Source organism: Aulonocara stuartgranti, assembly GCF_965226115.1.
Source record: "Aulonocara stuartgranti genome assembly, chromosome: 23".
NCBI lineage: Eukaryota > Metazoa > Chordata > Actinopteri > Cichliformes > Cichlidae > Aulonocara > Aulonocara stuartgranti.
Genome location: NC_138958.1, coordinates 25,338,200 through 25,360,000, shown reverse-complemented (window position 1 = coordinate 25,360,000; position 21,801 = coordinate 25,338,200). Strand labels below are relative to the sequence as shown.

The 21,801-nt window shown below is 39.6% G+C and overlaps 1 protein-coding gene across 3 annotated transcripts in view; it reads left to right on the top strand.

The window, feature by feature from the left end:
• LOC309701049 (inactive dipeptidyl peptidase 10-like) overlaps positions 1–21,801 on the top strand; it is an 87,255-nt gene that overhangs the window by 14,551 nt on the left and 50,903 nt on the right. For all 3 annotated transcript variants that reach the window (XR_014274845.1, XR_014274846.1, XM_082525020.1), the window contains exons 2-3: positions 7,388–7,502; positions 7,676–7,771. Coding sequence is in view for 1 of the 3 variants with exons in the window: in XM_082525020.1 (XP_082381146.1) it covers positions 7,388–7,502; positions 7,676–7,771 (211 nt within the window). In the remaining 2 variants the exon portion in view is untranslated. The remainder of the gene's footprint in view (positions 1–7,387; positions 7,503–7,675; positions 7,772–21,801) is intronic.

Genomic DNA, 21,801 nt, shown 5'->3' with positions numbered 1-21,801 from the left:
GCCAACTTGGTTGCCAGTATTTATGTTGCATTCCAGTTATGTTTAATGTTGGAAGTCTACAGTGATGTCAGCCCTGAGTTAGTCTGTCCCAGTAGGAAAGACAGAAAAGCAATGAAAAACAAGATTTGTTGAGCTTCTTAGCAGGGCAGAGCCATTCATGCATCTCTAGCAATGCAGAATAATACTTGTGTTTTTAATGGTAAAAAAAAACTGCTGCAACATATTCATGAATAGAGCCTGTGTATGGTTTATTTAGCAAGTCACAAATACACAGCAGTGGCGGTATAGATTCAAAGTTTTTCTGTTTTATTGCAGTTTATGTTCACTGTCGCCATCGTGGATTGTTAACTTGGGGTTGGTGGAGCTAATTTGACTTTCTAAAACAGTGGTTCTTAACCTGGGTTCGATCGAACCCTAGGGGTTCGGTGAGTCGGTCTCAGGGGTTCGGCACAGCCTCCGCCATGACATGCATGGCTCATTTTGTGCACCAGTAAAAAACATATCTATGTCTTGAATTTGAAAAAAAAATCACATTTTATTTTTCAGTAAAGGGGTGTTCAGTGAATTCGCATATGAAGCTGGTGGGGTTCGGTACCTCCAACAAGGTTAAGAACCACTGTTCTAAAATCAGAGTTGAGGGCACATTGGGGATGAAAATTATAACTCTGGACTTCCAACTTATTCTGGAACCCAAAAATATACAACGCAGTTTACTAACATACTAGTTGTCGTTGGAGTTGCGCTTATTGAGCAGTCCAGTCTCTTCAAGTTGATGTTAAAAATGATGAGAAAAGAGGAGGAAGAGGAAATAATGGTACTGAATTGTGATGACACGTAGTTGCGCTTTTATGATGGTGCACATCAGGCTTCAATGTAGCGTTTCAGCATTAAAATATATGCTCGAGATTTAATACAGACATATAAATCCCACTTACCTAAATTTTTTCATTGATGCTGAATGATGCTTTCACAGGCTCTATGCAACCATGTGAAAAACGAACTACCCTGTTACTGCTTCCATATGAATGAATAAACTCGATTAGCTGTTTATCAGTAAGTGTGACTACCTTATGAAAACAGAACATTTAGCGGTTTGCAGGTCTGAAGCTTTCAGGTGTGTGTTAACACAATGCCAGCGAATTTACCCCAAGCTCAGAGCACACAACGCTCAGAGAAACTGCAAAATCCAAGAGCTACTTCTCAGACTCTACAGGCATCAGTTAGCTTGTTAAATGTTAAAGCACAGCACTGAATATGTATGGCTTATTTGAAAGGGTTTTCAGAAAAGACCGGGGCAGCACAGCTTAGGTTTGCAAAGTTACATCTGAAAAAAACCACTAGACTTCTAGAACAATGTGCTTTAAACAGACAAGACCAAAGTGAAGATGTTTGACCATAATGCACAAAACCAAACTCCGCATTTTGGCTTGTTTTGTAGACCCAGGACCTGGACAGCTTTTCTATACTGAAGTATTCTAGTAAAATCTGAGGACATCTGTCTGACTGCTACAGACCAAACTTGGTCATGGGAGGTTAATCTGGTTTGTCTGTTTTGTGTATTATTGTAGGGTCTTTACATTACAAAAGAAAGCACCTCGAGACAGCTGTTGTGATTTGGCACAATATAAATCAAATTGAATTGAATTTATTACATTTTGCCTTTATTTTTGAGAAATTCCTGATGAGAAATTTCAGTCCACTTTGAAGGTTTAAGAGACTTTAACCTGTGCCTCACATATTTTAAAGTGGAATACCTGTTGAATGTTTAAACAGTCTAGCATGACAGTAAACATTAGAGAATTGGTGATCTTTGATGTCCACCTACAAAACTCCTTCAGGTTTCAGGTCAGATACTTTAAAACTCACAGCAAGAGTCCTTTTAAGCTTCCAAATTTGAACATGTTTTCCATCTTCTGCCTGTTGGAGATAATTAGACACCAAACAGCTGACCAAATGAAGATTGTCAGGATACTTAACAAGTCAAAAGAAACATGAGTTTTTAGCTCGTCTCTCCGGCTCTACAGAGGGCAGACAGACTGCTGGAAAACATGCAGTTTGATGTGTTTGATGTACGAACAAGGCTTCATGGTGTCTTCCCTTTATGCTTCTCCCTCTCAAGCTCAGAAGAAAGGCCACTTAGTCAGCATGTGACAGCTTCCTATTACAGTCCCCTGCAGTGTCGCTGCTGGAAACATCCGAGTGCTCGTCCGCAGCCGTCTCCTGGCCCCGTGCGAGGTTAAACTGAAAACCCTGCTTGCATCATTTCTTTCTCATCTTTTCTCTCACTTGTCAACGTCTTGGCTGCGGGTTCAACTTTCATCATCGGAGGCTGGAGTGAGGAATGATGTAAGCTGGTAGCTTCTTGAGAAGCTACGGTTCATTGGATGTCTTGGAATCCTTAAGCAAACTTTCAGCCTAAGAGCACAACGTGTGAAAGCTCAGATCAGATTTTCCACTTTAGCTCGGAGGATAATCACCACTCTGTCTAGACGACGGGAGTGTTATATGACCGTAAAAGTCAAAATTCAATCCTGACTGATGCTGGAGATGAACGCCGGCGAGTCTGCTCTATTTTTATATCTCGCTTCCATTAAAAATAGTGAATTCCTTCTAATGTTTTCTAAATGCACTCCGAACAATAGGAGGAAATAAAGGGACTGTTCTTCCCACATCATTATTTTACAGACTGATCCATGTTGTGTGCTGGATGACCTGCATTTTTCTTTCTTTTTTATTCAGTCATTTCATTTTACAAAGAAGTGATTCACACACAAATCCGTATTAAAACAGCTGGATACCAATTATCCAAGTTATATTAGTTTTTATAATGTATTCATTTGCAGTATGCTGGAAGCTTCTCATCCATACACACACACACCGGCACAGTAAGCTTGTGTATTTACTCGTGTATCTTCATTCAGGTCTTAGAGTAGCAGGAGTCGGTGAGCCGATGCGCTTATCCTCCTTTTTTCCTCATTATTGCGCTACTTCTTTCTTTGTTACACAATATGTACATTTATGTCGATAATGATAATAAATAAAGAAATAACAATCACATTAAAAGAATAAGACTAACAAGAGGAGCTCCTCCTGGCAAAGCAAACATGTTTGGCACAGGTTCAGACTCTGTTGTACAGGACACAGATTATGAAACAGTAGTTCATAAGTACATGCAGATATGATTTCTGTTTGCTTTGTGTCTCTGACTCTGTAGCCTGCTGATATTTTACCTGATTTTGTATCACTCTGCATGTTTTTTCCCTTGTTTAGTTTTAAATCTCGTTGTGTGATTGTGTGACACAGTTTTGTTTTTGTTGCATCTTTGCTTGTGTTTTATATCTAATTTTAGTTTTTGAACAGTTTTGTTTTTGTAGATATTCTCTTTTTTTTTTTTCGTTTTTTATTGCAGTAGTTTTTGTCTCCGTTTGACACATTTTGCGTCTCTTCTGCTTATTGCATGTTTCAATTTCCTTTTAGCCAGTAGTTCAAGCCTTTCTTGACCAACGGTTACATGTAAAATATGTATAAAAATAAAAATATGATCACCTCTCAGCATTGAGTGTGCACCAACAGGTGTTCATTATCACACTTGACCCGACTGTACCTGGTTCTGCATTATTAGGGAAGTGTTAAACATAACAGTGTGAAACCTAACCTCTCCACAGATTTTCTGTGGCCTCTGAAGCCAATGTGTTGAATGGAATGATTTACTCAAGGGCTCCGGAGGTCCATATGCACGTAAACTTGTGTCATAAAGTTCCTTGTGTGGTTGAGCTTAGCCCGGCTGTACGCCTTGTTTCTATTGGTCGCGTGAAGGTAGGTCACAGAGTGGGCAGCATGCGCGAGTACTCTTTGCTGGTGTGGTTGTGGGCAAGCAGTACCTTATGGTACTGCAAGATTTTAGTCCATTACAGCGTAGTTTGTTACCAGTTTTATTACTTTCTGGTTTTATTACCAGAAAGTAATAAAACAAAAAGAGGGCGAGAGCTCCCAGGGCCTAACTAAAACAAAAATGCAAAACAAAAGGCCTACCCAGCTGCTTGACAAAAGGTCAGTGAAAACATACAAAAGTGGCATCAACCGCATACCCTAGTGTGTCTAACAGTTTAACGCCTGCAATCAGTGTATAGGTACCCCAGCTTACCTGTCCAGCCTCCCACCACACATAATATAAAGAAGCCTGTTCGCAAATGTTTGTCATAGCAGAAGCCAGCAGCCAGCAGCTGGCCAGGGAGCAGCTCATTTGTAGTAATCCTCGGCGTGTGATTGGCCAATAGACACATGCCAATCACTTCGAACTGGCCAATAGGTGGAGGCTTGACACCTGAAAGATAAATAGAACACAAAAGCAAAGCCACACCTCTTGGCACGTAACAGTGGCAAAACTTAAGGGGAAAGAAACAGGCTTTCCAACCGCATAAAAAGACAGGTAGTATTGTTACAACAAAGGAATAATCAACCAAATTTCTTTGATTAAAAAAAACAATATCAAAGTTTGTCTTCCATGATTTTTCTCATTTATAAAAAAGTTCAGCTACCTACCTTGAAGTTCTTAAATTGACCTCTCCCCTTAGAGGTCGCCACAGCAGATCATCTAGTGCTATCTCACCTTATCTCACCTCTGCCACACCACCTCTGCATGTCCTGCTTCACTAGAGCCATCAAACTCCTCTGCCTGGCAGCTCTGTCTTAAGGATCCTTTTCCCAGTATATCCACTATCCTTCCTCTGCCCTCTATATACTCATTTCTGATCCTGTCCATCCTTATCACTTTTCATCTTCAGCTCTGCATCCTGTCTTTTTGCCGCCGTTTGCAAATCGTACATTAGATCTCAGAAGATCTCAAACACACAGTCACAAAAGTCACAGAATCAGTGAATGTGCAAATGATTTTCATTTTCAAGTCTCCACTACAGGATATCAGAGGTGCCCTACATCACGCGTCACACTGGTGTTAGTCACAGTGCAGCTGTATAAAGGACGAAGCTTTGATAGATTTGGTGGAGTTGCAGGTGATGAATTTTTCAGAACCATGAGCGCTCAGTGGACTTTTACAAATCTCACTCTGGCCCTGTGATGAAGACAAGGAAACTTATTGTATTTCTAAGTTCTCCCAGGTGTCTCAGATCCATAGAGCCTGAGGCTGTTCATTAAGGCCTCAAAGTTGTGGAGCTCTTACTGACTGAACTTATATATTTTTTCCTGGTTAAAATCAAAAAATGGGAAATGCTCAGGGGGCTAAGCTTCACTTTCAAAAAACTTTAAAAAAGAAAAAAGAAGAAGAATCTGAAAACTGGCTGCTAGTACCAAGCTCAAAGGTAGCAAAACAAGGAGTTAGCTATTAAATCAGCTTCAGTGCTCTGGAAATTTTGTGTTAACTTCACAAATTCATATTAAATTAAAATGTAATTGAAACCTGGAGATGTATTGTTAATGCTCTACAGCATAGGTGTCAAACTCTGGCCCGCGGGCCAAATTAGGCCGCGAAGCCATACCAAATTACTATCAGAGCTGGCCTACTGGTATTATACAGCTAATATATATATTGTTTAGTATTAAGCTTTGCTTGTTCCATATTCAGTTTTTCAGCTAAACTTGTTTGAGTCCATAAGAAAAGATTCATTCTTATATCTGGAGGAAGATTTTTTTTTTCAATAAATATTAACGTTAACCCGCGACTTTGTTCCATTTTGAATTTTGGCCCACTGTGTATTTGAGTTTGACACCCCTGCTCTACAGCAAGTATCACACAGTAATCTGGACCCAGGGGCTCAGTTCATACATGATTTTTAAGCCTATGCAGTCTCTCTCTGCTATGTTTGATCTTTTTATGATGGTGGTTGGAGCACGCTCAAGCATCTCAGTCCCAAACGTCCTGTAGATGTTCAGTGTGAACACCACAGCATCAAATTCAGTGAGCCTTTATTTCCTCTCTCATTTTGAAAGAGAGCACAGATTACAGCCAGAGCGTTCTCACTCCCGAGGCGTAACATGTCGACGTTTTGTCACGTCCCGCGGCGTTCCTGAGGAACGCGAAAGGAGACCTTCGGCGTTCTTAGGGTACGCGGCGGGTTATGGCTGGAATCCAGTGCAATGACGCTCCCGCGGTAATAGACGTTCCAGCCCTGTATTCCAGCCCTAAACCTAACCTTATCCCTAGCCCTAACCATAACCTTTTTCCTGACCTTAACCAGGACTTTAATGATGTCAAATAGCGTGTTTCTAAGCGATTTGAAGAAAAAGAGCGAACATGTGTAGATTCAGTCCAGAGGGTTCTCATATTTCCTCTGTTTTCCGAGGTCGTCATTTAGGAACGTGGTGGGTAGCCGAAAACGTAATATGGTGACGATTTGTCACCTAGCGTAAAATGTTACGCTTTGGGAGTGAGAACGGGTTGTTACAGCAGAGCCACAATTTTCTGTCCATCATTTAGTTAGAGTGAAATGGCCAAGGTTTCTTTGTCCTGTCTTCCTTTCCTCACCCCACACCAGTGGCAGATGGCTGTACCTCCCTGAGCCTGGCTCTGCCGGAGGTTTCTTCCTGTTAAAAGGGAGTTTTTCCTTCCCACTGTCACCAAAGAGCTTGCTGATAGGGGCTCGTCTGATTGGTGGGGTTTCTCTATTTTCTCTGTATTATTGTAGAGTCTTCACCTTACGATATAAAGCACCTTGAGCTAACTGTTGTTGTAATGTGTCGCTATATAAATAAAATGTAATTAAAATGAAGCATCAAACTTTATTTTGCTGGAGAAAGGTACAATTTTTGTATTTTTCCTTCTGTACACCAACACAGCAGTTTAAAACACTCAAGATGTGACTGACGTGGAAACCTTCAGCTTTAATTTAAGTGGTTTAATGACACTTTTGAATTAACTGTTTAGAAATTACAGCCATTTTTATACAAAGTATCCCATTTTTCAGAATGATCAAAAGTAACTGTATTAAGTTAAGAGTTGTGTGTGTGGTTGAGGCTTGTGGGGAGCTTCAGGGCAAATCCCTAACTGGTCCACAGCACCTCCAACTCACAGTGAGCTGCCAGCTGGTGCCAGATGTCATAAGACACCTTCACAGGTCTTGCAGAGCCCATTTCTTTATATCAGTACTGGGATGATATTTTATTGTCAGCGCCGTGTAAAAAAAGTTTTCCTAGTTTGGTCTGGAAGAAGTTACACATAAATTCAAACTCAGCCACATGCAACACCTCTGGGATGAAGTGCAAGCTGGACCGCATTAAACAGCATCACTTCTGACTGAATGAGAGCAAAATCCCACAGCGAGCGTAGAGGCTGTTAGGACTGCAGATGAATTCTCGCAGTGTTCGAGTGACTCACACACAGAGGCACAGTTTCTGATGATTAGTGTTTGTTTCTGACTTTCTGTGTTTGCAGGAGTATGTGGACGTCAGCCCTCCGCAGAGGAACTGGAAGGGCATTGCAATCTCTTTGCTGGTGATCGTGGTGGTCTGCTCGCTCATCACCATGTCTGTGGTCGTCCTCACACCCGGTATGTCAGCCTGTGGAGAGAGACAGGATGATGTTTCTAGCTTTCTAAACCATGCAAATATGTGTTTGTCAGAAGTACATGAATATGCTTTATAAGACACTTATAATCTGCAGCTCTGCGTTGGATGAATCTCTCACTGTAACCTGGAGTTCACCCATTTATTTGTTTTCCAGTTGAACTTCCCGGCAGCAGCAAGTCCAGGCTGACTGTAGCAGATCTTTACAAACCAGAGTTCAGCATTCACGACCCCGAGGCCAAGTGGATTAGCGGTGAGTGTTTACATGAAAAAAAAAAACCACACAAAAATCCTCACACAAACAAAGATGTGTGTTGCTGAATATTTCGAGTCTGAGGTTTTAATCCTGCACAGAGTAGCAGCGTTTAAGTCTCCTTTTACAGAAAGAGAAGGAAAGGTAAACTCACGTCGTATATAAAAGATGGACTTAATGTGCTGCCCAGGGCTGGGCGATATAACCCAAAATTCATATCTCGATATTTTTTAGCCGGACGGCAATATAAGATATATATCTCGATTTTTTTTAAAGCCATAACGTAAGAACAAAAAGAGAGTTCTTAGTCAAAGCTGTGTCCCAGATGTCACACAGGCACTTTTATTAACATACAGCATAGATGTACATGAAAAAAACTACTCAAAAATAAATTATGAGCATTTATTAAATAATAATGCTCCATAAATAAAAGAAAACTATGTTGTTTTTGTGCATAACAAAGAGCTCACAATTGTGCAGTCAAAATGCAAACTAACAGACGCCGAGCACAATAACAAAGAGACAGATTTCACAGCTGCTCTGTTCCCAACTTCTACTGCGTGACTGACAGCCTGGAGTTTGAAATCCTCTTTGTAACCGTGTCTCTGAACAGGTGCCATTTATGGTCCTTATACACACACAATACGGTAATATTACGTTGAAGCACAGTACGTATTACGTATTAGTAGTCTGGAGCCTACGTATTAGGCTCCAGACTACGGTAGCCATAATGTTCCGACAATCCATCAAGCGGTGCAGCTCAGTAGCTTACCAAAGTCGAACTAAAACATTTTTTGACAGATTGCTGAGCGCCGTGTTCCACATACAATCGGTTCACGGTCAGTAAGCACAACCAGAATTCATACATAAGGCGCGCTGTCGACTTTTGAGAGAATGAAAGGATTTTAGGCTTAGCTCGTTAGCGTGGTTAGCTCGTTAACAATTTGGTGCTGTCCAGCCCCACGCACGGGGCGATGCGCAGTAACTCGTTAACGGAGATTTGCCGTGTCCATCTTGTCGCTGCCTCCAGGTGAAGCGATGGGGGAGGAGGGGGAGTTGTGTTCAGTGAAGGAGAGGCGAGGCCGAGTAATGTTGCGTAAAGACAAAAGTGGACGAAAGAGAGGCAAACTTGTGGCTCCACAACTATAATTATAACGTAACATAGACTATATCGATATAAACGATATTGTCACATCTTATATCTCGTATAAAAATATATCGATATTTTTAAAATTACTCGATATATAGCCCAGCCCTAGTGCTGCCACTCATTTGACATTTCTTCCATCATGTTTGTTTTTTTGTTTGTTTGTTTTTTTGTTTGGAGACAAAAGTGACCAAACTCCAAAGGACATTAAGGTAAATAAGGTAAATGCTGTTCTTCAGAGTGGGAAGGTCATCAAATGGGAAATCTCACTTCCTGATGTGTTTTTGGATCAGTCTGGGAGCCCTAAATATTTGTCCCTAACAAGCAAAAGTAGCAAAGGTAAATCAGAGTTACTTCTAGCTTTAATTAAGTAACAATAGTACATTTACTAGATTGTGATTTTTTCAAGCTCTGGCCATTTTTTTCTGTATATAAAAAGTGAAATTGATTTCTATAGCTCCTACTGACCAAGAAAGGTGACAATTAACTTCCCCTCCTTGTCTGATGGATGGATGGATAATCTCAGGAGAGAATAACACCCGATGTACGTTATAGACAGAGAAACACAGTTTACTCGTGGTTCAGTCTGACAAGAGTGAAAACAGGATGACAGCCTGTTGAATGACAACTTGAGAGAAAGCCCAAAAAAATAGTGTTCACATTCATTTATTTCCTTTTTCGCAACTGATTGCAAGTACTTGTGCCAACCAGCTGGTTGCCTAGAGGTTGAGCATGCAGCATGTGACATCCTCAAGCTCTGGGTGATAACTCTAAATTGTCTGAGGGGAGGCAACCTGTCTCCGAACCATCGTGGTCTCTCTTGGACTGACTGTAATCACTCAGACTGGTGAAGGTTTGCAAACAATTGCTGTTTAATTTGTAAGTGTAGGCAAAGGTCAACATGTTGCACTCAATCCGAGTCAGTCTGTGCTAATAAGCGCAACTCATCTACGTCTCGTCTCTTTGCGAAAGAGGACTCCACTGGTTTTCTGCTTTTAATCCTACATCAAAGTAAGGTTGCAGTCAAACTGCTGTCCTGCAGCAACTATGTCACAGTTTCAGATCTTTGAGTTTCTCTGTGCACGCTAACCACACTGCCGCCCGACTTTTTATCTGCTGATTTATCATGTGTTTTACTCTAGATTAGTTGGACCGTAAACTCATCAGTAAAGTGGAAAGTAGAGTCATTTTCTTATTTGACTTCCTTATAACCTGAGGAGGAAGAGTCACTTCACGTTGGCTGTCAGGAAGAATGGCCATTGGTTTCATATTTCAGACCTGGAGGTTACATCTTGTTAGTTTTGATGTAGTCTTAGTCCAAGAACACATAGTACTCCATAAGCTAATACTGAAGCCTTGTGCAAATAGACACCTGATTTTTGTTAGCTGCCTGCTCATGTTTGTTTACCAACACTTTAAATTATTTTCATCTAGATCTCCTTTCACTGGAATCATAGACCTTTGTGACCATCGATTTCCATTGCAACAACTAACTTTCATATGTTAAGAAATAAAAATGAAACATTTGCATGCATTATTTAGGTACACTTGGTTTTGAAATAAACACATATTTATATCTCGAAACATCTGCCATGATGGATTTTTAATCAGTTTTATGTAATGAGATAATGGAGCAATCCTAGCTACAATAGCACTAACTTTTTATGTGCCTTTATTTTTGGAAAGAAAAACAAAAGTATTGCTGCCAATATCTGGCTTTGATGCAGAGGAGTATAGTTACATTTTAATTGTGACCCAAGGTCACGAGTCGTGGCCCTTGCAGAGTGAGGTGAAGATGATGTAGCTCAGGATGGAGGAGGTGAGGACAATGTGTGAGGAAAGCGACATGTAATGCAGTGCAGGCGAATAAAACTGTGCAAACAGCACAGAGGTGAAGTCTATGTGTCAGTTCGAGAGGCCTGATGAGAGGTGTCGTTTGGTATTTTTATCTTTTGAAAGAAAAAAAATCAGTTCTTCAGTTTCAAGAACAGCGTGTAGAAAACTTTACACAGTTTTAGTTGGTGCACAATTTCCCCTGTTTATTCCTCATGTGTTCCTTTATTTTAAAAAAACAAAACAACAACAACAAGAAGTTTAATAATTTAAACATCCATCCTGTTACGCTTAACCAGTTCAGGGTTGCTGTGGCATGAAGTTTATCCCCACGGTCACTGCTCGCCGTGCTGCAACCACTAATTAAAATTAAATTAAATAATTTAATTAAAACTACTCTTAATTAATATGACTTCCTATATGACTGTTAAATATTACATTCAAAGATTAAAAGACTAAATCAATAAACAGCTGATTTAAAATAAATACAAATACACAATAATGATATTTAATTTAAAATAACATTTATACTTGCATTGGGTAAAAGAGTTTGCACAGCCACGATATGTTTTCCTAAATATGTTTTGTAGGGAAATATAAATGCTGCTGTAGCTTTGTCCTGGGTACTCTGTTCTTCATCTATTTTTGTTCCCCACCAGCTTTTGAGGGAAATATGTTGATGTGTAACTGCTGACCAGCTAGTCCACCACTGTGCTCATCAGCTCGGCTCTAACTGGGTCTGCTTGCTGTTTTGTACTGAGCAGGTAACATACAGGTGCGTTTCTTTAGGTTTTTCTATGAGCACAAACTCCACCTGCAGTCAATATAATGTGTTGCTGTAGCTGGTTGTGAATAAAGAAAACAAACCAGACCACCTTCATTTATATTCATAAAATACTCAGCTTTAAACAACATTACGCTATTATGCTTTTCCTCATTTATTGTCATATAAATACTGATGTATGTATTAGAGATGGACCGATCCGATATTAAGTATCGGTATCGGTCCGATACTGACGTAAATTACTGGATCGGATATCGGAGAGAAATAAAAAATGTAATCCGATCCATTAAATATCAAAAAAGCACCTCACAAAACTTGAGACACGGCGTAACTCGGCTCATAACCATAGCACGCAGCAGCAGTACCCCTCACGTGATAGAGCCGCTGCGTGTATTTGTAGCCTCGCTAGCAATCCGGCATTTCATCTCCGAGGAAGTTATCCCAGAGAGAAGTAAAGCAAGTGTGTAAGTTCATCTCTGAATGTTTGTAAAGCATTTCCACGTTAAGCTTAACAACCGATATATGGAGCAACTGCCTCTTCTCTCCCTCCCTCTCCTGTCGTGAAACTGATCAATGATCAGCTGATTGGCTTTTTTGTTGCAAGTCCGTCTCTCTTGTTTGTTTTTGGCCCACTTTGCACCAGAAAGAGGAAACCAGCGGCTGAACAACAGCAGCACGTTTAAGCTTGATAATCTGTTGTTAGAATTTATTTAATATTACTTTCTACACCAGGATCTTTTTCTACGTAGCTGTCGGCTGGTAACTGTGCAGGGGCGGATCTAGCAAAGTTTAGCCAGGGGGGCCGATAGGGCATTAACGGGGAAAAGGGGGCACAAAGACATACTTTTCTTTCTTATTCTCATTTAAAATGTCGAGCTTTTAATAAATAATTATCAGAATCTTACACCCAAAGTTTTAATCTGATGTAAAATGTATAGAAGTCCATTACTGTATATAGTAACTATTAAGTCTAATATATCCTAGTAAGCTATAGTACTTTTTCCTTTGGGAAGGTACCATCTGTGCAGTCTGCAGTTCTGTTGAAGAAAGATGTTGAATCTATTTAATTATTCTTGAAAAATAATTTATTTCGGTGCATTTTTTTCCCACACTGCATCAAATTAAAGTTGATTACGTCGATTAAGCATCACGAGGTGGAGGGTGGGGGGTGGTTCCCTATTTTTTTTATTTTTTTTTGCTGGAGTTTGCAACCCTATTAGGTTGCTTAATATTTCTGCTAAGTACTCTTTAAAATACCAGAATAGGAAGGATGTAGTAGGTTTATTAGATTGATCAGTATTGCTGAACTATGAAATATTTTGGGTGCAGTGTATTTTTTACATACAGGTATAACAGAATAGCTTTAGTGGTGTTGTTTATTTAAACTTGAGTATGAACTTATACAAAATGCAGCAAGATATTAAAAAAAAGTTTTATTTATTAAAAAACACTATATCGGATTCATATCGGTATCGGCAGATATCCAAATTTATGGTATCGGTATCGGACATAAAAAAGTGGTATCGTGCCATCTCTAGTATGTATATATTTACTGAATCTTCACAGCAATTATAATTGTAAACATGTACAATTGCTGCGAGCCAAAGGCTTAGGTCTCAGACATCTTTAAACTCCTTTTTTTCTACTCTTAGCTGAGTATGATGTCATTGAGAGCAGATATCCATTAGCTCCACCCAACTACTTGTTTCTAAGAGGCAGCCAATCACAAGAACGTTGGCTTAAAGGGAGGTTAGACAGCTGCAATTGTTTATTGGAGACACAAACCAAACTTGAGATGTGGCACCAGAGCCCAATGCAAGATAAATAAAGATTATTTTGGACTTTGATTCATGCAAAGCTACTCTGGCAGAGCCCATGAATTAATAGATGGGGATGGAAATGAGTCAGATAGGCCTGTTTGAAGGCTAGAGAAATATAATGGCTATTAATAAACTTTCCTGTTTTTATCTAACCAAGACAATTACATTTTTCTAAACTTGAAATCCAAAGCAAACTTCTGTTCTTCTCTTCAGAGCTGGTTAGAGTGGATTGGTGAGCTGATGAGCATTTAATAAAGTATTTTCCAGATAAATTCAGCTAACCACAGGATGGACACTTTCCTCCCACTGGAGGAGAAAAACCGCATTGAGAGAGCCGTGGGTAAAAAGTTCAGAGCACTGTGGGAAGTGCATTAGCTGGAAATGAGAATCTCTCCACCTGAGGTTTCATTACAGACTCCAAACATTTGTCAGTGAGCAGAGGGGGTCTGTTATTGTTTCATAAAAACACTTACTCACTTTTCATGATAATTAGTTTAGTTTTAATACTTTTTGCCTCTCTGTTTGACAAACCTCTGGTTCATTTATTGACATCAAACTGCCTCAAGCGTCTCTAACTTTCACCATTTTCATACTTTGTGAATTGCTTTTTAGAGCCAAAGGTTGTTTTTTTATTGAGTCCCTGATTTATTTATTTATTTTTTATGTCTGTCACTGTATAAACACATAAGCTAGCTGGAGTGACTCCTGCTGACCTGCATATTCAAATGCAGATGGCTTCTCTGTGTTGGAGCTCAACAGCCTGCAGTGACTCAACATAAACATCCACAACCCCTGTGACAAACTATGGTTGAGGAATAATAATGACTGTAACTGTGAAAAAGGTAATCACTGTTCATGAACATATGATGCTAAAAATGCAGATATTTTTACACGTCTAGGAATCAGATATTTTGCTTGTACAAGAGGAATTTAAATGGCCTTATTTCCTGATCTTCATGATGAAGTCATCAAAGTGTAGCAGGGTGACATCGTCACCATAAGGAATCAAATATGAATAAACCTTAAGACAGTTTTGACTTTTACTAATTGTAAAACTGGTACTGAGAGTTGTTGAAAGAACTTTTCTGTCTGTAAGGTCTTTGGCTTCTATTGCTGTTAGCCTGTGTTAGCTGGTGTTAATGTCTGTTATACTGTTAGCTCTTCTTAGCCTCTGTTAGCTCATATAAGCTGCTGTTAGCCACATTTTGTGAAACTGTCTTTTAAATGGATGAAACATTGTTGAGCTTAGACACTTAGAGAAGTAACTCTCATATGATGTGATAATGTAACCAAACTGTTTATCTGAGGGAAAGTTTGACTTTTAGGACACTTGAGCATAACTTTTGTTGACATAAGGTTAGCTGATAACCAACTGTTGTTGTTTGTTTTTTTCAGCGGCTTGGTCTTAGTGTTAGGAACAAATAAGTAAGTAAGTAAGTAAAGTTTATTTATATAGCACCTTTCACAGACATGTGTCACAAAGTGCTTTACAAGAAAGGCAAGAAAACACAATACAGTCATAAATACATCATAAAACCCCCGGTCTAATTAAAAGCTTTTTGAAATATGTCCCTGTAATGCTCTAAAAGTTAAAACTAGAATTTTAAAATGGATCCTAAATCCAATTGGGCTCCCTTGATCAGGCGGGTCAGTAGCCTCGCTGCAGAGTTTTGAACAACCTGTAGACGAGCCAGCCCTTTCTTGTTTAGACAAGTAAACAGGCCGTCACAGTAGTCGAGTCTTGTAGAGACAAAAGCATGTATTATCATCTCGAGTTCACTTGTTGACATGATGGATCTGAGTTTTGAAATGTTCCTCAAGTGAAAAAAGCAGGTTTTTACTATCTGATTTAAATGTCCCTCCAAAGAAAAAGCTTCATCAAAAATAATGCCTAGGTTTCTAAGGTTATGTTTCTGTGAGGAACCTAAATCATCCAGTCGATGTTTAATAACAGGTATTGTAAGTTTCTGTTTTGGCCGGGTTTAGCTGTAAGCAATTATTGTTCAACCATTGTTTAATGTTAGTTAAACAGTCAATCAGATGAATAGCAAAGGTGGAGTGGTGAACTTGAGCATTTTACTTGTAAGTTTTAATAAATTTATCAAAGAAAGCATGAGTAAACCTTATTTTTTGCCCCAGTTACACAACAAATGGACACTGCGATGCGAAAAGAGTTTTCACACGACGGTGTAGAGTCCTGTGAAAACTTTCTTTTTCATATGACTCTGTATCTGTGATCTGTGACACACTGTGGTGGCAAAATGACATGAAGGCATATAAAGAGTGTGGTAAAATGACTTGAGTGAAATGCTTTATAGTCATGCTTTTGGTAAATATCAGCATGGCAGCAGATAGTCGAATGGAGTCAAAGTGACACAGACAAATAGACAATAGGGTTCAAATCCGGCTGATTGTTGTTTTGTGGGGTTTTTTGTCGCAGCTGCAGCTCAGCTGGTCTGTTACTAATTGTGGCATTTGTGTTAAAGTGTCCTTGAGTCAAACTCTCAGTGTGTGTATGTGGGAGAAAAATATCTGTCACTGAGGATAATAAAAGCCAATTCACAGCTCTCAAACATTGCATCACCCCCACCACCTGAGTTCACTGACTCTTCTCCTCTTCAATCTTTCCCCGGGCCACGTCGCCACCGCCTCCTCATTACATTTTTCAACCGTGTTGCATAAGACTCGGCCCGTGCTACAGCACAACCTTGATCTGCGGTCGAGGGCTGTGTTGTGTCATTGCATCCCTCCACATCCTTGAGCTCCTGTTCAAGTCTAAATGTGGACAATCTCAAAGGCTTGCGTTGTTTAACTGGCTCCGTGACAGAGTGACAGATTGTGTTTGTATCCAGGCTTGGAGAATGAAAAAAAAGAAAAACCAAAGAAGAAGCAGAATGTAAATAGCAGCTATAGATGGCAGAGCTGAAGAGGAGGGACTCTGGCAATGTGATAGCTAAATTATTGCATTGGTTGTAAATTAGATAACTAAAAACACCCATAACACCTTTCCGGAGACTTGCTGAGAGTGACAGAAGGTGAGAGGAAGAAAGACAGACAGAAGGACAGAGGTGGAGGGGGACGGTGAGAGACGGTCCTCCTGCTCTGGCTGTGAAACACAGACTCACCTCCTGCTGTGTCCTTCCCTTCCACAGAGAGATAATACTAATGGCTAGTCTTGTGGCCTGTGGCTTTTCATAATGGGCTGTGGATGTTTAGTCCTCTACCACACACACGTACACACACGTTGATGTATGTGTAGAAGCAAGCAAGAAGCTGGTGTACGGCTAACTGCTGTTGTTTTTTCGGGTAATTATTGTAATTCTATTAAGTTAATTCAATGATACACCTACCTGAGAACCAATTTTAGTAAATAAATCATTGTTACAATATAATTTATAGTGTGTGTTATGGGAAGTGGCAGTGCAAAGAATGTCAGCGACTGCAAATGACACATCTTTAGTAGTTGCTGATTGGTGCTGAAATGAGATCATCAGTCATGTTTAAGGTCTTTTATAGCCTTTGGTATCACTACCTGCTAATGTAGAGGCTGCAAACAGAAGCATCCTTCACCTGATCTGTAATTTTAGGTCCAGTATTCCAGTATCACCAGTGTGTGAATGTGTGTGTGAATGGGTGGATGATTGCGTATAGTGTAAAGCGCTTTGGGGTCCTTAGGACCAAGTAAAGCGCTATACAAATACAGACCATTTACCATTTTACCATTTTACTGGAAAACCAAAATAATCCTAGTTTGTGACTTTAAAAAGAAATGTTTTCACCCAGTTGGGCTCTTCCATTAGTACCATCACTGAAAATAGGATTTGTGGAGTGAAGATTCGCTTACTGTATGTTGCAAATATACCAGCAATCGTCAGCTGTTGGACAAAAAAAAATGACCATATCACCAAAGTCTTTTGGAGAGAACTTTGGTCTAAATGTTATTTTGGTGTCATGACTATACAGTTGTGGTGAGAAGTTTATATCTGTTTATTATGGGCATGAATGAAATGATATTTTTTTTAATGATTTCTTTGAACTTCTCTTTTTCCAGAGTGGAATGATTGCACAGCATGCAATTTAATAACAAGAAGCAGGTGCATAACTTTGAATTTATTTAGGATTTTCTGTAATCCACACCGATCAAATGTATACACTCAGCCACACTAATGTTTGGTGAAATGTCCCTTAGCACATTGACCCTCAACCAGAAACTTTTGGTAGCCATCAACAAGCTTCCGGCATAATTCTGGCTGAAATTTGGCTGCTCTTCTTGGCACAATTGGTAGAGTTCATTTCAACTGGATGGTTTCCTGACACAGACGGACTCTTACGTTTTCCTGACTTTTAAGTGTAGTCCGCAAATTTTCAAATTTTCATGATGCTACCAACATCATGCTTAACAGCTGGCACAGGTTAGGTTTTAAAGCCTCATCTTTACTTTTTCAAACATACCTCTTGTCAATTTGGCCAAAGAGCTCAATCTTTGTCTTGTCTGAACATAAAACTTTGCTGCATAAGGCATTTGGCTCTACTCTGAGCCCCTACTGGATGAGAGCCCTTAGAGTCTTCTGAGGAATCTAATTTCTGTCACTCGTATCCGTCATCTTTTTCTGTCAGTCACTACCCGGGGGTCGTAAAGCAGGATAGGAATATAGATCAACCCAGAGTGGTCACGCCATCCATTTCCAGCTTATTCTATGATATTTATAGTTTTATTTATTGAATCACTTTGAATATTTTCTCCACTTTATAGATAGATAAAATGTTTCTTCTTCTTCTTTAGATTTAGACATATGTCAGCATGAAGACAGTATGCGTATGTAACATGAGGATTTAGGTGTGGTAGTCTTGTTTTGGGAACAATACTCTTGATCTTTTCAGCAGTTTGAACTTAAAAAAATTAGTTATTTTCATCCATCCTTCCTGTGTTTGCTCTGGGGGTACGTGCTCTAAGCAATCAGGAAGAAGATTTGGACGTGTTTGTTTTGCTCTGGTTTCCTGATGAGGCTGAGACATATTATTTTAATGATCTTCAGAACTTGTTTGGCAGCGACTGAACTCAAGAAGCTGCAATCTCACAGCTTAATTTTTTTTCTGTTATTATTATGGTTGAAGTGTTTGCTTTATTTTCACTCAATTTGTCAACCGTGTCTCGAACTGCTTTTATTAGTGTCCTTCATGCTGTTAAATTAGGGCCGAGCAGCTACTGAAGCCTAACAAAGTTATAAGAGGAGAGAAAAGGAAATAAGTCAGAGGTTGTCAAGGAAGCAATTTCCATCATGTGTGAATTACACCCACAACATCTCCAGGAGGCGCGGCAGTAAATTCAAGCCCAGGCCTCGCTCGTCTGCGCTGTCTCTGGGCTCTCATCGCACCTGATCGACATTAGATTTACACCACGCTGCATGTCAGGCAGCAATTTCCCAAATTTATCATCAATCTCAACAAAACAACTAATGGGGCAGGCGACTCTGTAGGTCTGAAAAATTAATTACCACCAAAAACCCACAGTGCAGCGTTTGCCAGAGCGAACAGCTAACTGCTAACTTTATAAACGTGTTCATTATTTTACATCACTACCATCTATACGTCCTCCTCCTCACTAAACCTGCTCTGTCGGTTTGAATGTGCACCTGTTTATCTGCATTTGTGGTGTATTATTGTAATGTATGGACAACTTATGTGTTTTTGAGCTGAGGATGAAGAAAACATCCAGCTGCTTATGCAACAGAGCGATAACGTGTGTGTGTGTGTGTGTGTGTGTGTGTGTGTGTGTGTGTGTGTGTGTGTGTGTGCGCGCGCGCAATCACTTATGGGTGAGTGCTGCTCAGCTTGTCATACATGATTGCTAATGAGGTTTGGACAAACGAGACTACATCCTTAGTAGAGACTCACATGAGTAAAACATGATTACATAATATAAATAATGTGAGAACAATACTGCACATCCTCTATAAGAGTTCAGGTCGATCGCTGTTACTGGAGCACAGAGACTTCCAGTGGATAAGGGGGCTTCAAGACATGGGCAAAATGGATATGTGGACACCTCAGCATTAAACTTTTATTCTATATCATGTTGAAAATAAGCAGCTACCTCCGGAGTTGAAAATAGATGCAAAAGCTGCAGTTCCTCCAGTGTCCACTTGAGGGTGTCTTGAAAAGTGAGTCAGTCTATGGGGACTATGTTTACAGTCAAAAAAAGGTTTTGATCTCTGTTAGATAATTTCCTTATTTAAATATATGTGATTAATTTTTATTCCATGTTTCACTTCAAAAAGTTACAGTAAGTATTTTTTTAGGTTATTTAATATTAAAAAAACCCATTGTACTCATAAATACACACTGATGAGTATTTCATTGCATCTTCCAGCAAACTGATTCATTCTCATAAACTCAGAATAAATCCATTCAGAATATGTAGGTTTGTGGAGATGAACATCACCATTTTCTGCTAATCACACTTTATATATGTGGCTAGAAACCAGACACATATATGTAGTACACCTTATCAGCATTACAAAGTGTTTCCCACACACTTTTAAGTTTTCAATTTAAAATGGAAAACTGCAATTTGCTGTCATCTAGTGGTGAGATATTACACAGTGTACCCTTTAAACTTTAAAGGGTACAAATAAAATCTACCTGAACAAAACAAACAGAGCTACCTTGTGGTGATGCCCTTGTGGTGATGCCCGTAGGTAGATTTTATTTGTACTTGTATTTGTACTTGTACTTATTTGAACTTCTGGGGCAGCTGGGGGTGGATTCCAACTGTTGGTAGCTTCCAGCCAAGTCTTATTTGCTTCCTCATATTTAGATGTTGGCCAATATGGTGGTGGAGTGGTGATCACGATTACTTCACAGCAATAAGGTCCTGGGCTCCAATCTACTCACCAACTGGAGCCTCTCTACATCGAGTGTGCTTGGGAATTTTCTGGGTCCTCTGGCTTCCTCCCACACTCCAAAGATGTACATGTTAGGTTAACTGGAGATTCTAAATTGACTGAGAACATGAATGGTTTTTATCTCTCTGTTTTAGCCCTGTGACAGACAGGTTATCTGTCCACAGTGTACCCTGCCTCTCGCTCCATGACAGCTGGGATAGGCTCCAGCCCCCTTGCAGTCCTGAATTGTATAAGCAGTTTAAAAAGTGGATGGCTGTTAAGGTGGTTTCTTTTGGAGATTAGAGTCCAGGCAGACCTTTGACGTCATCGCTGCTGGGTTTTTGTGACGCAGGAAACTAGCCTCTAATTCAACATGGAGAATATTCGTAATGAGGGGTTGTTCTCAAAGCACTTCTTCTTGAATATATACGAACTCCTGCCATTTTCTTCTTTCTCTAAAATTTAAAAGGACAAGGGGAAGGTCAGTGATGACCAGTGACTGCTAGCTTGCGCTGTTGGTATATATTTCTTTAAACAATAAGCTCTAAAATATCTTTATGAATTACTTTTTAGTCATTATCAGGTGAAACATGCCATGCAAGTTGTATATATATATAATTCAATAAATATCAGCCCATTTAAATACTGAATTTGACTTCATGGGGAAAATATCTGGTTGTTTGCATGCTAAATGCTACTTAGTGATCCACAGCAAGTTGTTAAAAGTGTGGTTTTTTTGTCATAAGTGTTTTCAGGCCCATCTTTGCCCACTATTAGTAACAAAGAGGTAACAAAAGCAGTAAGTTTCCAGCACCAAAACAAAGAGGTGAGCAGCAGAGGCTCAGTAAATAGAGCAGATCATCAACTAATCAGAAAGTCAGTGGTTGAAAAAATTATCCAGCTCCTCTAGTCTGTATGTTAAAGGTGAGTTCAATGTAGCTGCACAGTGTGTTCATTTTCCAGCTTTGGCATTTTTCTTTTCAAAAAACAGAGATAATTGTAGCCACTTGCAGTTGGATCAAACCAGCAATATTACGTATTTATGCTAAAAATGGCTGCATCTATTCATGTGTTTTTCTTCTCTAACAATGTGAATGCACATTAGCTTTTTTACGCTGCATTAGAGTACATTCAGCCAGAAAGCTGCCTCTGCTCGTATAGCAGTGAGTGAGTGATTGCCGCTCCTGCAATCAGCCACAAATTCACTCTAAATGAGTTTCAGGAGCTTGTGAAGAGGGAAGGCGAGGGAGGCACAGCTGCTTCTGGTTCAGTGTGGTTAACATGTGAAGCAGAGTGATTTTTCAAGAAATTCAAATCAGAAGTTTACACCATTTTTATTCTGACAGAAACAGACTAAACTTCGAGTAAGAGCTTTTTTAAAATTCTTTATTAATTCAGGCTGTCATCAGTTCACTTCATCTCTCCATAAAAGTAAAACACAGTTGTCATCATTTAAACTTGTGACTTGTCAAAACTCAAATGATCGATTAAAGTACATTTTAAATTAAATTTTATTCCAGATGTAGACGATAGGGACCAGGTCAGCTACCACTCAGCAGAGG